The sequence below is a fragment of the Triturus cristatus genome, chromosome 11, assembly GCF_964204655.1.
Source record: "Triturus cristatus chromosome 11, aTriCri1.1, whole genome shotgun sequence".
NCBI lineage: Eukaryota > Metazoa > Chordata > Amphibia > Caudata > Salamandridae > Triturus > Triturus cristatus.
The window spans coordinates 623,627,834-623,645,096 of NC_140594.1; the positions used below are offsets into that span (position 1 = coordinate 623,627,834).

The 17,263-nt window shown below is 47.0% G+C and overlaps 1 protein-coding gene across 3 annotated transcripts in view; it reads left to right on the forward strand.

Moving 5' to 3' along the window:
• Positions 1 to 17,263, forward strand: part of GPAT4 (glycerol-3-phosphate acyltransferase 4) — a 280,405-nt gene that overhangs the window by 240,372 nt on the left and 22,770 nt on the right. For all 3 annotated transcript variants that reach the window (XM_085634041.1, XM_085634039.1, XM_085634040.1), the window contains 3 exons: positions 6,620 to 6,705; positions 7,613 to 7,741; positions 9,554 to 9,633. In XM_085634041.1, coding sequence (XP_085490167.1) covers positions 6,620 to 6,705; positions 7,613 to 7,741; positions 9,554 to 9,633 — 295 coding nt within the window. The remainder of the gene's footprint in view (positions 1 to 6,619; positions 6,706 to 7,612; positions 7,742 to 9,553; positions 9,634 to 17,263) is intronic.

Genomic DNA, 17,263 nt, shown 5'->3' on the forward strand with positions numbered 1-17,263 from the left:
AGCGTTGTCGGCCCAGAGAGCTGTTCAAACATGACCGAATCCAAAAGAGCAAAAAAATGTACCACAGTAATGGATGGAGTCACTATACCTTGTAACTCCAAGTCGTCTTCAAAGAAAAATAAGCTGCACATGTCAGAGCCCAACATTAGATGACAGGTGTATGTACAGTATGTGTATCAACAGCTACACATTCCACGAACCAAGTTGTTTTCACAGACGACAAAAGAGAGCTTGATACATCATTACATTTCTAGAATACTGGTAATCGAGATTCACAACTAGGGCCAACTCCCTGATCTGTAGAACTTACAGTAACACAGGAATTTAAGGTACAAAATTTGAGGTGCCCTTCCCCTGTAAAGATCATACAATAATGCCATTAATCCAGACGTCCCAGTCTTTCATCACCTCAACTTAGCTAACATTCATTGGCAGATACTACAAGCTTCAAAGCTTCAAATATTGCTGTTTGACAGAAAGCCTTAAATAGCTTGTTTCCTTTGCATTGAAAATCTGGGCAGCTGGTTATGGATTGTACTACATAGAAGTTAAACAACATGTTCCAACATGGAATCGGCGCTTCCATTGGTTTTAGGCTGTTCCTCTGGGATCCTGAAACATTTTCAAAATTGTGTTTAATGAAACATTTTGTTAAATCAAAAACCTAAATCAAGAAAATACTAAGTTCACTTTTTTAAAGATTGAAGTGCCAGCAAAGAGTACAGTGAATTGGATTGTACCCTCAAATAACAATTAACAGACCTCCTGCACCCACCGTGTCCTACTGCAGTCCAGTCTCCTAATTTTATTTTCTATCGGATCAATAGGAATTTGAGAATACTTACGGGTCTTCATTTGGGCTTTATTGTGCCTAACAGTTGTTCACCTTTTTTGAGCAACTGTGAACCAGCTTCTGCTTTAGATCTTGAGGAGAAATGTATTTTGGAATTAAAAGAACGACAAATCTGTTTAAGCAACAGTGCCAAGTGTGGCAATTAAAGGACAGTGAGGCTGGACATTCTAAATTTCTTTCATGTGTATCTGAACACCATAATATAAACCAAGGCAAGAGCTAGAAAATTGAAATACCCCTCTCCTGATCTTAAACCATACCTCTATTCAAACAGCATGTAAGGCTAGCAAATTTGTCTCTCCTTAGAGTTCCCTTTTGGCTCGTCAGGTGTGTCCTGACTATCTTTCAGATGCATTTTTGTACTAGGTACTCAGCTTAAATAACAGGCCATCCTTCCTCTCCTCTGGATGACTGGTTGAAAGGTCAAGCATTTGGAAGGAACAATTCATGGCTGTTAGCTTTCTGTGACTTGTTTGTATACATTGCAGGAACCATCATTGATTTAAAAAGAAAATTAAAAAAAATAGATAATTGTCTCTTCTTCAGAGGGGAAAAAATGTTTCTCAAGATTTGTATGCCAATTGTCTAAACTACTATAGACCATGGCTTCCTCCATCTTCCTCATTCGTCATATTAAACTTCGGATGAGAAGTAAAAGGAATGCCTGTATTGACTCTTCTCAATCTTGTGGTTCTAGGAAGACCGTATTTTCATCGCATAATGTCCAAGATGCCTTGCAGTGGTGATACAGCAGAATCAAGGTCACAAAGTATGCCTTTTCAGGAGCACGATTGAGAAGTGGTCATTTCTGACTCATCCTTTCAGGCCAAGGGAGCCACCCAGAGCAATAGTACATTCTTAATTTTGTGGTCCTCTGCCCAAAAGATGTTACACATAAACATTCTGGAACTCTGAATAGTCCTTCCTGCTGTAAAGGCTGTTTCCCTGTTATTCCTTTAATTCAACAGAAAGACATCGACCCAGATATACAATACATTAATGTATTCTATTAGTAATTGGAGAGAAACAAGATCTAGACACCTAGCCCAGAAGCAAGCACTTCTGAACTATTTCATGCATTCCAAGGGAGCCACTCTTCAACGCCCTAGGACAAGCATGCATTGTTTTTGAAATCTGACATGTCGAATGCTGCCTTCACAAATGGTACTGTTCGCTACAGCAGATGATGCAAAACGTGGAGACTTCACATCCAAGATTCTGGAGAATGGCTCATTAATTTCCTGTCATGGCAGTTTCATTATGCTATTCCTTCCGAGCTCGAGATAATGCAGTAGTTGAACCAGTTCATAACTAGATGGATTTTGAGTGCCTACATGTGACCTTGCCCAAGCTGGTACCTGGATCCTCCGCAGACATCAAATTGGAGTTGTGCAGATCAGACCACATCTCTAGGATATTAGACTATATGGTGAAATTTCCTACATTGCTGAATTTGGCATCATGGCACCTGCAGCCCTTTTAGACATTTAGGCCTTCCTCCGGACTGTATGCAGATCCTAAATGACTCCCTAATGTGGAGGGGAAATAAAGAGATTAGGACCTTCATACGAAATTCCTCCAACTGCTTGTATTTTTGCATTTAGGGCCACTAGCAGCAGCTTGTCTTAAAAGAGCAACTAACACCACGAGGGGGAGGATGTGATGTAGAGCTAGTTCAAAAATGCTGTAGTGTTGACACATTTCCATGTATAGCCTAGACCATGGGTACTCACAAACTTTCTCTCGGGGGCCAAATTTACAGTGTGGTTTGTGGCTGAGGGCCGCACCGGTGGGGGCGGGGGCAGTGGGGGAGGAGGCGGGGCTAGAGCAAAAAAAAACCTATGACCATGAGGTTGAACACAGGCCCCTGCAGCGGACGCCTTCGTCCACTGAGCCACCAGACCCGGCATTCACACATCTTTATCTATCTATCTATCTATCTATCTATCTATCTATCTATCTATCTCACGCTCCGTCTCCCTCCCTCTCTCTCTCTCCCTCTGTCTCCCTCTCTCTGTCTCCCTCCCTCTCTCTCCGTCTCCCTCCCTGTCACCCTCCCTCTCTCTGTCTCCCTCCCTCTCCCTCTCTCTGTCTCCCTCCCTCTCCCTCCCTCTGTCTCCCTCTTGTCTGTCTGTCTGTCTCCCTACCTCTCCCTCCCTCCCTCCCTCTATCTCTCTCTCTCTCTCCCTCTGTCTCCCTCTCTGTGTTTGTCTCCCTTTCTCTGTCTCCCTCCCTCCCTCTCTCTCCCTCCCTCTCTCCCTCTCTCTCTCTCTCCCTCCCTCCCTCCCTATCCCTCCCTGTCTCCCTCTGTCTCCTTCTCTATCTCTCTCACCGTCTGTCTCCCTCCCTCTGTCTCCCTCCCTCCCTCTGTCTCCCTCTCTCCGTCTCCCTCCATCTGTCTCACTCTGTCTCACTCACTCTGTCTCCCTTTCTCTCTGTCTCCCTCTCTCTCTCCGTCTCCCTCCCTCTCTATCTCGGTCTCCCTCCCACTCTCTCTCCGTCTCCCTCCCTCTCTCTATCACTCTCTCTCTCCCCCTCTGTCTCACTCACTCTGTTTGTCTCCCTTTCTCTGTCTCCCTCTCTGTCTCCCTGTCTCCCTCTCTCTCTCTCCGTCTGTCTCCCTCCCTCTCTCCATCTTTCTCCCTCCGTCTGTCTCCCTCTCCCTGTCTCCCTCCCTCTCCCTGTCTCCCTCCCTCTCCCTGTCTCCCTCCCTCTCCCTGTCTCCCTCCCTCTCCCTGTCTCCCTGCCTCTCTCTGTCTCCCTGCCTCTCTCTGTCTCCCTGCCTCTCTGTCTCCCTGCCTCTCTCTGTCTCCCTGCCTCTCTCTGTCTCCCTCCCTCTCTCTGTCTCCCTCCCTCTCTCTGTCTCCCTCCCTCTCTCTGTCTCCCTCCCTCTCTCTGTCTCCCTCCCTCTCTCTGTCTCCCTCCCTCTCTCTGTCTCTCTGAATCACTGTTTGTCTCCCTTTCGCTCTCCCTCCCTCCCCTCTGTCTCCCTCCCTCTCCCTCTGTCTCCCTGTCTGTCTCCCTATCTGTCTCCCTCTGTCTTCCCCCTCTCCCTCTGTCTTCCTCCCCCTGTCACCTCACCTGCTGCTCTCACTCCCTGCTGCCCTCCGTCACCTCACCCTGCTGTCCTCCTCACCCTTTGACACCTCACCTGCGCAGAGACAGCTTCCGAGAACACACACAGCCGCCGCCGCACCCAAGTACTTAACGGGTGTTTTAAAAACCATTCACTTGTTAATGAGGCTTTATTGTATTTCACCTCTTCTTAGCGCCCCTGCATCAGGGGCGCTAAGAAGAGGTGAAATTCAACAAAGCCTCATTTACAAGTTAATGGTCTTTAAAAGAAATCGCCCGGGCCCCAGAAGCTCCACGCTGCTGCAACCGGCGATGTAAAAAACACACAGGTATGATGTCTGTAAGGTCCGCGGGCCACCACGGAAGGCTTGCCGGTCCGCCGCCGGCCCGCGGGCCGTACTATGAGTACCCGTGGCCTAGACCCACTGCTGAAGATAAACAAAACACTAGGTAAGGAGTAAAGCTGCCCCAAGACTGGCTGGATTTGTATTCCACAAATAGACTTTGTAACGATCCCAAAGGCCTGAGTCTGAACAAACTCCGGAAATCGACCCCAAAGGCCTGAGTCTGAACAAACTCCGGAAATGTGTGGGTAAAAGGTCATTAGAATAGAAAAGTTTTGCTCCTATGGGGCCTGAGCTATTATCAACTAAGCTTAAGAAAAAAGAAACCATGGTGACTCCTCAACACGTACTTTGATTGTATCACAACTGACCACTTTGTTCACTTGGATACATTGGATCCAGATATGCTCCTAGGGTCTTCACTCTAGTACGTTGTTTGTTCAGCTTAAAAAGTAAGGATAACATTATTGTCAAACAGGCATTGTTTTGTGAAGTAGCACAATCTCTCGATGTGCCAGTCTGTGCCTAACGCCATAATGGCTGACCGTGCGTAATAGGGCTGTGGGGAGATGAGACTGAGAGCACTTACTTACTCTGGCCTCTGTAGGTCATACACTGTCATTGCAAAATGCCCTGTTACCTCAAGTCTCCTTACCACAGTGGGCTCATATTCTTCATGACACTTGAATTGCAAGTCACGCTCACTTGTCAATCTGTCAGTCAAATTCTGATGTGTTGATACCAAAGCACACATCAAAATATTGTGTAAAATAGTTACATTGATCAGTTTTTCTTAAGTGGATATTATAAACTGGTCGTGTTTTTATTGAAAGCAAAGCAGACAAAGACCCACATGCCTTGATTCATAGTTCATGGATTGCATTTTTGAACAGTCCCTCTAATCTTGTTAGACGTCCAGTTATTGAGTTGCACTAGCAACCGACACATGTTTTGTCTATTTGCAACTTTTTCAAGGCTTCATATGATCTGTAAGGGAGAAGACCAGCATCATCTGAGACTGGAAAGTCCCACCTCATACAAAGTCAAAAATTAAATGTGTCTGCATATCTGTGCCAACAAAATGGGAAGTTGTCTCCAGATTGAAGGGTAGCGTGGTTTATTAGGACGTTAACTTGAATGAAGTAGTGATTGCGAACACAGGTAGAAGCTATAGTAATCTCCTATTATAGTCACTGTCTATCAGTGGCCAGAAGGTCGTTGTGCCATATAGTTACGTGGAGGCTACGATAAGCCTTTTAACTGAGATGTCTGTGGGCTATCTGTCCGATGGACAGACACTGCTTAATTTGAGTTACCGTCCTAATTAAACAAGCTACCCTATACTCTTGAGAGAACTCCCCATTTTGATGACACGGATATACAATAGAGTTTTAGTTTTTGGCTTTGTGAGAAGAGGGACTTTCCTGTGTCAGATAATGTCGACCATCTACCTTATGGATAAGTTGCATATAGACAATACACTTGCCAGCTGCTAGAGCAACTCAATAATTAGCCGTCTAACAAAATTTGCGGGACTGTTCAAAACTGCAACCCGTGAACTATGAATTAAGAATTCGTGGGACTTTGCTTTGTTCTCAATAAAAACATGTCCAGTTTTTAATATCTACTTAAGGACTGATCAATGTAATTATTTTGCACAGTATTTTGACGTTTGTTTTCTGTATCAACATCAGAAATCGGCTTTGTGGATTTTCCAATTCACAAACAATATACACTGTATTGGTAGCATAGTGTCAGGATTTTACATGAGCACAGTATTGGTATGCATATACTTTTTTCATATGTGCTTAGTTACCTTGCCCGGATGCTCTGATTAGGTGTATTCAATGTTGTAAACCACTGCTACCAAGAGATTCAACCATCTGTAAGTTACCTTTCCTCTCTTGCAGGTCAGCCTCTTCCTCAGTTACTCCTTCTGCTGGTCCCCTTTTCTTATATCTTCTCCTTACGGAGGTCACGAAAAGCCCAACTTCCCACCAACCCCATTCACTTTCTCTCTTACCACCTAGCCCCAGATCGTCGCCTCTTTCACTTCCAATACCAACTGTAGGTAACCCTCTCCTTGGTACCCTACAGCAACAGTTGTATAGAGATGGGGTCAGAGATCACTAGAATGCGCACAGGATCAAGTACTGAAGGCACAGAAGGGAAGAGAGCGCTTTCAGCTGAACCTGTTGTCTGAAATATACGGGTGGGGGTTTGGTTCATCAGACTATAGGACACCCCACACACCGATATGAGGGTGGCCTTTTTTCTATAAAATTTATATTAAAAGGAGTCATGAAGGAAGCAAATCATTCTAATTTGTGTTTTGCTCTTTCCCAAGGTACCTGCATCAATAACACCTCAGTGATGATGTTCAAGAAGGGAAGTTTTGAAATAGGAACCACAGTTTACCCTGTTGCCATCAAGGTAAGGCCTCAGGAGAGAGTGTACTCTATGTAGTAGAGGAAGGATCCCCATAGCGTGTACATACTTTGTCCTGAAGGGGAGACATGATTTTGCACAGGCTTAGTTCTAGCGGAACGGAAAGCAACATGTTATTTGTACATGATTAATTCTGTAGGACACACTTGTACATCATTGCAGTGGAGTAGAGGTGCATATTACCCGCACATGCCGTAAACTGAAGAAGCAGTTGTTGTCTGCACATACTTAAAACAAGAGTAGAGGCACACATTGCTGGCATGCACCTAGTGTTGGTGGAGAGACACATTACTCATGCAACCAATCACGGTGCAGCAGCAGACGCTTGACATAACACACAGCACTGAAAGAGGCACAATGCACATGCTCATTTCTTTAATCGAAGAAGGTGCACATCTTACATGTACTGCCAAGCACTAGAGGATAAAGCTATGCATTTACCTTCACATGCCTAGCACTGGAGGTGAGGCACACTTTGCCTGCAGTCATTTAGCACTGAAGACGTCTTACATTGCTTGCACTCACCTAGCACTGGAGGACATATGCATATTACCTTCACACAACTAGAAGTGGAAGAGAGGTGCACATTCATGACATACACTTGTGGGACTGAAAGAGAGGCCTACATTGTTTGTATATGCCTTATACACTGGAGAAAAGGTATAGATGACTAGACTATAGGTTATTGTGGGAGGAGCACTTGTCAGCTTCACATGCATGGGACTGTATTGAAGGCAGTCACTGTCTGGACTTCTCAAGTACTTTGTGGGCAGTGATGCTTAAATCTACTCTGAGTGTGTGTTTTGCTGTTCGTGATTGTTAGCTGCAATCTTATCTTCCCTTAGTGGATGAATGGATCTTTCTTGATAAGTATATACTGTTGCTTCCACAGTATGACCCGCGATTTGGAGACGCTTTCTGGAACAGCAGCAAGTATGGAATGGTGAACTACCTGCTCAGGATGATGACGAGCTGGGCCATTGTGTGCAGCGTGTGGTACCTTCCACCCATGAATAGAGAGGTAGGTGCCATAACGTGGCAGCTTTGAGGAAGAGTGGTTCCAGGAGTTTTAAGACTTCATGATTAGTAAAGGCCAGGTGGCAAAAAAAAAAAAATCTCATATCCTGTATTTAAAGAAAAGTTCTTGTATGGACTGCATGGGTGGAGAGTGAGCCTCTAGACCTGAGAAAGTGCATGACTTGACTGTCCACTGATGGGGAGAAGAAAATACTTTGTCATTCATTGCACGAGGGAAACGAACAAATAGCTCTCATTCCCTTGAGGCGCCATGCCATTCCATACCCAGTCAACGGTGGGGGCATGGCAAGAAGCCACTAGGTTTCTGGGGTTGGAAGACAACCTAACGGACAGGCCCTCTATGGGACAGTGACCTCCTGCGTGAAGCTTGTGGCCTGAAAGGATTCTCCAAATGGGAACTGGTAGGCATTGAACACCAGGGGGATGTTTGGTGAGGGCAAGCATTAATCAAATTCGAGGTCCTACAGCAAGACAATGAGATGATGAATCAAAACATTTTTAATATTTGTAGTTGGGTCATGCTCTAAGCGCCACATACGGGAGGGTGAGCAAATCCCAGAATCAACTCCTTTGGAAGATCCGCTCCTTCTCGATCCTGTGATGGATAGGGAGCTGTAATTAATTTACCAGAAACTGATAAAAAATTCCTCTGACCCCCTACTGAAGCTGCAGGAAGTGTGGGATGGAGATCTTGGACTTGTATAAGTGGGGGATCGGGCAGATTCTGTACAGAGCCCCCAGGGAGCTAGCCATATGGGCCCGGTTCCGTCGAATCCAGTTGCAAATACTCAGTAGATTATGCTATTCAAGAACGCTTTTGCATCGCCTTGGGAAGTGTGGCAACGCCCCATGTGCAGTGAGGTGGGGTCCTTTTTACATGTACTCTGGGAATATCCAGAAATACAGTACTATTGGAAAGGTGTGATACAAATCATGACCAGAATCAATGGACTCGCGTGCCGCTGACGGCCAGTTGGCACCTGTTATGCATAACTGACGAAGAGGAGTGGCCTAAATACCCAAAAATATGGCTTGCATTGGCCTATGGAATAGCTAAAAGAAATATAGCTCGGGCCTTGGGAGCGAGCAGGCTGCCACAGATTACGGATTGGGAATCTGATTTATACTGGTGCCAAAGGGCTGAACATGTGATGTATCAGATCCGTGGCTGCCCACAAAATGGGAAAAGGTCTGGGACAATTGGCACAGATATAGGGAATAGTAGAGGCCGTTGGGAATCAGTTGACCGGTGCTTTGGGTATAGACCTGGGAATACTACAGAACCTATGTCCTAGTATATGGATTACAGCTGTTTGCACATCTCTTATTTCAATGTATCCTAATGGTCATGCTGCCTGCACCATAACATTTTCTTTTGCAATATCTATTCTGCATAGGATAATGCACTTATGCTTAATGTACACTGAGCAACTGTTCAATAAAAAGACTTTAAAAAAAAAAAACTCAAATTCCCAGGTAGCAGGAAGGGTATATTTGAGATAGGCCCATCTTAGTGACGGAAAGAAAGTACTGCACTATTCTTTGAAATGGGAGTAGTACAGGACCTCCCATCCTCGGAGATGGTCAGGAAGAGACTAGTGATAGCAAAGGGATAGGCCATTCATTCTGGTGGGGAAAGGATGTGGGAAATCATAAAGGGAGAGGTACAGATCTCTACGATCCACTATGATGAAAAAGATAGATTAGTCTCTTTCCACTTACTGCAATATTGAAACACTTGTCAGGAGTTCAACAATATGGCTCAGAGTCCGCTTCCCTGTTTCTCCATTCACAGGAGGGTGAAGACGCCGTCCAGTTTGCTAACAGGGTGAAGTCGGCTATCGCACGGAAGGGAGGCCTTGTGGACCTTTTGTGGTAAGTACCAAACCATGTTTATTTCTACTCATTACTTTGAAGTCCTCTATCGTTATATTGGGTGCCTGTATCAATCACACTCTGTTGGCATCATAATTTTCCCTAGCCAGATCTATGAAATAATTCCACTTAATGGCCTGTCACCCCATGATAAAGCCCATCCTAAACTTAACAAACCAGGATGATCTCTCATTTAGTCTCCTAGTCCTCTGTTATCCCAATGAAGCCTGTATTAACTGGTGTGAGAACCCTTTTTTGTCTTTCCAGGCATTGACGAGATATAAAAAACGAACCCCCAAAATCTTCTTAAGTGTGTCTCTGCACATCCTGTCAGCGTGTGTGTAATGATGAATCAAAGGTTTTAGTTTTTCTACATTTAAAAAAAATATATATTCTTTAAAAGTGACGGAAAGAGACTAAGTACCGTTTTGAAGCAAGAATCCTTTTCTGAATTTACATGCTGGGCATCTATTCCACCATCTAGTGGTTGGGTCGCAATAGTGTCTTGTCTGTCTCCTCTTTGGCGGTAATCCATCCCCTGTGTGACATCAGATGCGCGCCCTGTAAGTTCCTGTGCGTGGTCTCCATCTTCAGATTCTTTTTTCCCACCACTGGCTCTAGAAGCACGACAAAGCAGCTCTAACAAATTCTTGGAAAATAATTAAAATATAGTTTGTCCTCACAAAAGCACCAAAGATCACTGGAGGCCACGAGAAAACGGACGAAGGGGAGCCTTCTCAGCCCTGATGGGGGACCTCGCCGGTGGGCACCACAGCCGGAGAATGCAGAGGCAGGGGAGGCAGCAAAGGGACATGGAGAACACCCCCTTTAAATTCTACCCCAACTGCCACCACAAGTTTGCGCAGAGGTTTGCAATTTGTACCTATTTAAGGATCACAGCTCCAAAAGCTGTGAAGCCTGCACTAACTTTGTCCAGAAAACACTGAAAGCAAGACTGGAGCAGCATCTAGCACACTGTGCCATTCCAGATACTCTGAGAACACAAGAGTCCTTGAAGGATCTGGGCCCCTCTATGCCGAGGAGAACGTCATTGACGTAGAACGGGTAGAGGCCATGAGAAGGGTGGTGAAAGATGCCGAAAAGAAACAAAGTAAACAAGCTGCCGAAAGACGTGGAATCTAGGCCCGAGAAGGCTACCCCCAGTATTCATGTCAAAACACTAGACGAGTGAATGGCAAGGAGCCAAAGGCCGAAGAGCTGCTGCTCACGAGAAGAAAGGCTTCTTCGATGACCAAAGTCAAGGAGGAAAAACACCAGCTCAAAGCCGAAATAGTGGCTCTCCTGCAAAGAAAGAAGTTAATCTCCTTAAAGGGTTTTCATATCCCGTCGAAGCCCTCGAAACAGAGAGAATCGGAGGCTGAGCAAACAGACATCAAGGCACCCTCTACGCCGGAACCACATGAGGAGAAGCAGGAAGAATTCTATGATGAAGATGAGTCCGCCACGCTCAAATGCCGGGTGCAGCTCGACGACTTGTGGCAGGATCTCGACTCCGAATTCGCTGGATGATCTGTCCATGTCCAGTAGACTCATCAAGAGGGTGGCAGACACCTGGAGTCCAGATCGATGAAAAGAGGAAGGACTCATGCTTCCTCCTCAAAACACTGCCGCCGTCTCAGAAGGCAAACCAGTATTGGCCTGTGCTCTCCAGCAGCCTGCACCCAAGGTAAAGAGGTTTCAAGAGCCAGCCACAGCAAGAACTGTAACCCTATGAGTGGAGAAGTTCACAACACTCCACACAAGATCCTCAATACATTAAGTGAAGTGTGCCAGTGGATTCCGTAATCGTGACAACAACCAGGAAGAGAAACAATGCACCCACATTAACCAGTCCAGCTCCGAAAAGGAGATCTCGTGGGAAAGAAAATGGAAAGGGAAATGGCCAAGCAATCGAGAGTTGCCAATTGTAACACTCAGCCGCTGTGGCCACCAGCAATGGAAGGAAATGGAAGTTCTCTTGCAGTACCTAATAGGAGTTTAAAAAGCGAGCCAAGGCAATGATCAAGAAGGGCAAGAACATTGCCAGCGTCTTTCTCGAATCAGTGTTGACACAGCACACACTGTCAGTTGGCATATGTTCACACGCACTATTCACAGAAGGTACACTTTGCTAGGAGTCTCAGGATTCAAAGCAGAGGTGCAGGCATCGGTGATCAACATGCCTTTCACGCCTCTTTGCAACAGCTGTGGATGAGGCACCACAACACATAAAAAAGGACAACAAAACCGTGAAGGCAGTGGGAGCACTGCAGTTCACGGGATCCTTCAGGAGATGAGGGATGCCCACCAGGAGACCAGCAGTCAGAGGAGGATTCCCACCAGCCTCACAACAGCATGGTTTCAGCCAGCAAGTCGCACACCAGCTCTCACAACAGTTGCAATTCCTGTCAGGCCCACCCTTTCATGGGAAAATTAGAGGAAGCGGTCAGGCCACAAGTGAGGGAGGGGGGAGGCAAGCAAGCCAGTGACTCACTGCACAACCCCGCCAAGTAACAGTGGCGGGCAATAAAGGAAGATTCATCCTGGAGTGGAGGTCAATCACCTCAGACAATTGGATATTAAATATAATAAAGCATGGCTACTGCATATAACTCAAGCCCCCCCCCTTCCGTTCCCCCTCAAAAAGAAGACCATTAAGGGAACAAGAACTGCAACTGGATCAGAAAGCCCAAGAACTCATCAACAACGAGCCATAAGTGGTTAATACGCTGTACATCGTGGTCGATCTTGTCTGAGCTCTGCCGCTGCCCAGCTTGTAATCCGCAAATCATAGGGATCCAGAAGTCCCCGAGCTGACTGCTGTCTCCTGCTTGCCGGCTGGCTTACCGGGGGCCCCAAGGCTCAAAATTTCCCCTTCCCTGGCTCGAAGAACCTGAAGTGGCTCTGGCGATAAAATGGTCTGCACACCACATACCAAAGAAGCTGTTGCAGGGATTCTGCTTATACACAGAACTATGCGTAGAACCCCAGGACCTCAGTGAATTGTGGTGTACCAGAAACTCACCTCAGAACCCAGAACCCAGTATCCGGCTAGCATAAGTGTCCCATTCGTTATCCGAGATTTAGCTTGGCGGTCCCAATGAAAAGACAACCCAGAACAAGCGACTCAGTACATACTCAGGAATGGTGGGAATCGGAAATACCTGTTCGTATATTATTCTCACATTAGTCCACAACAAGAATCAACAGAGACACGGTGAAAATAAAGAGTTTATTTTTATAGACCACGTGTCCTAAGATGCAGTACTTTGGCTAATACAAGCAGACAAATGATTAAAATCAAAACCATCAGCTAGTTACAATTCCATAGAATATAAAAGGGGTGATCATGTTATAATGACAGTGGATACTACCACCTTCCCTTTACTAAGAAGCTAATATTATTATGCTAATAGAAGGTCTCTTAGGCTTGAATAGGGGACCCCATACCTCAAAGATCAGCTTAGTGAAATCACATCACAGGAGCATCAGGAGTCTTCTCGCAGGAAGGCTCGTCTTCGGTCTGAATAATAAACATGATGTCTGTGATATTAAAAGCACCAACTTTCAGGTATTTGCAGCTGCGCGTGTGTTATGGCTAAATAGTGGGTCGATCAACCTAGAGTGGAAAACATGCATTGTGTAATAATCCAGATTGTTTGTCACACCATGTACAGACCAAGGTCGCTGCGCAGAGCTTGGGATGGTAACAACAGATTGCTCTCGTGTGAAGCAAGTCTCGAGTCAGCAGTTTGTTTAAGAAATAACATGTAAACGCAGTGTCGTGCGCAAAAGCAGCAAGATGGCTTTCTAACCTCTAACGTGGTTAGGCTAACTTAACAATGTATGTACGTATTCAGGGAGAACTCACTACAAAGCAACTGGGAGGACACCCGCCCCTCTCTTCTTGCGCTGCCGCATGCGGGATAGAGGGCATCTGTGATACTTCACTGCCACCCAGTGGAGTGCAGCAAATGCCCAGAGACACTCCCCCGCCATTACAACATGTGCAGTGGCGCAGGCACCGGGGAGCCGAGCCGAGGCGTGACTCGCTCCCCTCTCCCGTCTCCTCGTGCTACCAAGGCCAGAGGGATGGAGGCTGGTGGGGCTCGCATCTGTCCCCTGAAGACACCCCGGGGGCTTGGAGACAACGACCTGCTGCCTAAAGCCAAAAATTGGTGGGGGGTATCCAGGACGTGCATTGCTGCGCCTCGCACAGGAAGGCAAGTGTGGAGGAGTGTACAGGCACATAGACTCTGCCGCCAAGACACACACTGGGGCTTCTGACTGGGGAGGTATAAGATGTGAACGGAACTGTAGGCTCCCAGAGACTCCTGCGCTGCCCCCTGGAGGCTAAATTACAATCATGTGGTTTCCTGATCTATTGTGTGCTGTGGGAGCCAAGCAACTGTTAGGGCAGAGCAGAAAAATTGGTGATTTTCTGTGGGTTCTACAGGTTCATGGGCACCCACAGGCTGATTGAGAGGGTCAACGTGACGTGCCAGCCCCACTGACTGGATTTCACAGTCCAACAGCGAACGCAGCTTCACGGTGAGCCTGAAGATGCTACGGAGCTGGGAGGCTGCTCCTTGCTCTGCGGAAGCTGGATTCACGCACAACAGAGCGCTCCTGTGACTGCTGACGACAACAGCCAATGACTACACTGCTAACCTATGAAACATTGATTGATTGGAGTTCTCCCACCAGACAAGGGCATGAGGAAGTATGAGGAAGGATAAACAACCTGGGCCCAGGCATAACAGGGACAGACAGACAAATTTAAAAGACCACCAACTACCCCGATAAAGGGCACCCTCCTGCCCAGCACTCCTCCACCTCAGACCAATCTGCCTCTATTCTTCAAGGAATACAGTAGTCCAGATCCTTGCTAGAGGGAAAAATTGGTGCACTAAAAGTGGTTGTTTCCTTACTGTGCCAAGATCTACACGATATAGTGGCGAGGGTCACCAAAGCGGAGGGCTGCATTTTGTAAACAGAGGATGCATTGCCACCCCACAGGCCACAATCTCTGGGCTTCAGAAGACCGCTCACCATCTCGAAAATTGGGTTGGAGATGTAGAGGGGCACTTTCACAGAAATAGCATTAGAATTGTGTGGGTCCTGGAGGGGTCAGAAGGGAGGTCCCCAACTCGGTTTGTAATGACCTGGTTAAAATCTGATATTCCAAAAGACGAGATGTCCCTGTGTTCCGCAGTAGAAAGGGCACATAGATCCCTTGTGCCCAAACCTACTTCATGTTTCAGATGTATACGGGACGGGTGGGACTGTGGTTGCTGTTTTTCCTCTATCCGTGCACGCTTACGTTAGACTCCAGTTCGAGGCATGTGGGCTGCTGAATTCATATCTGTGCATAGATCGCCGCCTAGTGTTGGGTCCGGATGATTGCACATTGTTGTCCTGGAAGAGTCTTCGAAGTATCCTGAGATGGGTGACTCCTCCCCTGGACCACAGTGCGCATGGGCATCCTCTCCATCCTCAGATAGTTTTTTTCCGCCATTGGGTTCGGATGCAACTCTTAGCTCAACTTCGGAATACTTAGTATGAGGCCAAAAGGCCTATAGTTTTCGTCGGTACAGTTACCGTTCGGTGTCGACTACTAGTTCTAGTGCTCCACACCCTCTTCACAATTTCGGACCGAATTGGTCCAAACTTCGACGCTCGATCGACGATGGAATCGAGAACTCCGTTCAAGAGGTGTCCGTTGTGCCACGCCAAGTACCCTCACATCGACGTCCACCCGGTCTGTAACAAATGTCTCTCGCCGGATCACGACCCGGTCGTCTTGGGTAATATTGGCTCTTGCATAGTGTCCGATGCCGGGCCGGAAGGCGGGGCCGAGGAACCATGGATTAGGTCTTGGGTAAGGCCCGAAGGCGATCCCTCGACCGGAGCCTGACGACTAATTTCGGCCTCCGTTTCGACGGATAGGCCTAGCTCCTCGGGAGAGCTGTCTTCTTCAGCCCCATAGGCTTCGTTGAAGTCCCCTACCTCGTCGACGGCTTCTTCACGGCGAAAGAGCTCTTCGTCATCTTCTTCTGATCGGGAACCATGCTCTGAAGCGGGGCTAGATAGTATTTCTTCCACGCTCTCGGCGTCCTCGTCCTCGGTGCTGAATATGTTGGTGGGTGCGGGCGCTGCCTGCTGCGCATCGAGCCTCGCTGCCCGTCGGTTCCGTAGAGTTTTCTTGGATCGGAACCGCGCGCAGGCCATGCATTTCGATTCGTCGTGATCCGGCGAGAGACATCTGTTACAGACCGGGTGGACGTCGATGTGAGGGTACTTGGCGTGGCACAACGGACACCTCTTGAACGGAGTTCTCGATTCCATCGTCGATCGAGCGTCGAAGTTTGGACCAATTCGGTCCGCAATTGTGAAGAGGGTGTGGAGCACTAGAACTAGTAGTAGACACCGAACGGTAACTGTACCGACGAAAACTATAGGCCTTTTGGCCTAAAACTAAGTATTCCGAAGTTGAGCTAAGATAGTTGCATCCGAACCCAATGGCGGAAAAAAACAATCTGAGGATGGAGAGGATGCCCATGCGCACTGTGGTCCAGGGGAGGAGTCACCCATCTCAGGATACTTCGAAGACTCTTCCAGGATAACAATGTGCAATCATCCGGACCCAACACTAGGCGGCGATCTATGCACAGATATGAATGTCAGCAGCCCTACATGCCAAGAACAGATGCATACTGGTAAGTAGCATATTCATTACACCATCCTGTGACCGACCCTGAGAACAGAGTGCCTTTTTCTCTGGTACTTCATAATGCCACCTATTTAGGCACAGGGCCAACCGATAACTAGGTTGCAGGAGGCACTGTCTGCCTCTAGTCGGGGAATGTAAATGGTCTTTTGGTACTGCTTATATAGGCCACCATAGACCTCTAAAGGATGCCTACCTGCACATACCAATGTACCAAAGACTCTGACGTTACCTCTGATTAGGCTTAGAACACTACCAGTTCAGAGTTCTATCCTTCGGGAAAAACAGAACCAAGAGTGGTCACCAAATGCCTAGTGGCACACCTGAGAAGACGGTTTATATACGTCTACTCTTATCTGGATGGCTAGCTGGTGAAAGCAAACTCAAGATAAGGGCCAACAAGACATACAAAGGGTCATCTCCATGCCGCAACAACTCTGCTTCACTGTAAACCAAGAGAACTCATATCCACACCCAGAACAGAAGTAAGCATTTCTGGTGGCAACACTGAACCCAAGGAGAGCACATGCAAAGGTAATAGGAGAGCAAACTTGCCTCTACAAGAAGGGTCACTCTCTGACAGTGAGGACTGTTATAAAATTAATGTGTATGATTGCATCGCATCATGCATCCCACATACAAGACTGCACATGTGACCCATACAGGAATGGCTCTGCTACAGATGGTCACAAGCCACGAGGATCTGAGAGGATTTAGTGTTTGTCACTCCAGGGGTTCAGTAGGAAGTGGAATCATGGAACACCAGGAATGTAACTGTAAAGAGCACTTTCAAACTACCAGCTCCCACAGTGACCAGAACAATGGAGGCATCTCACAAGGGTTAGGGACCACTCATAGGCAACCTGAAGGTCAGGGGTCTCTGGAGCCTAGTGGACCCAG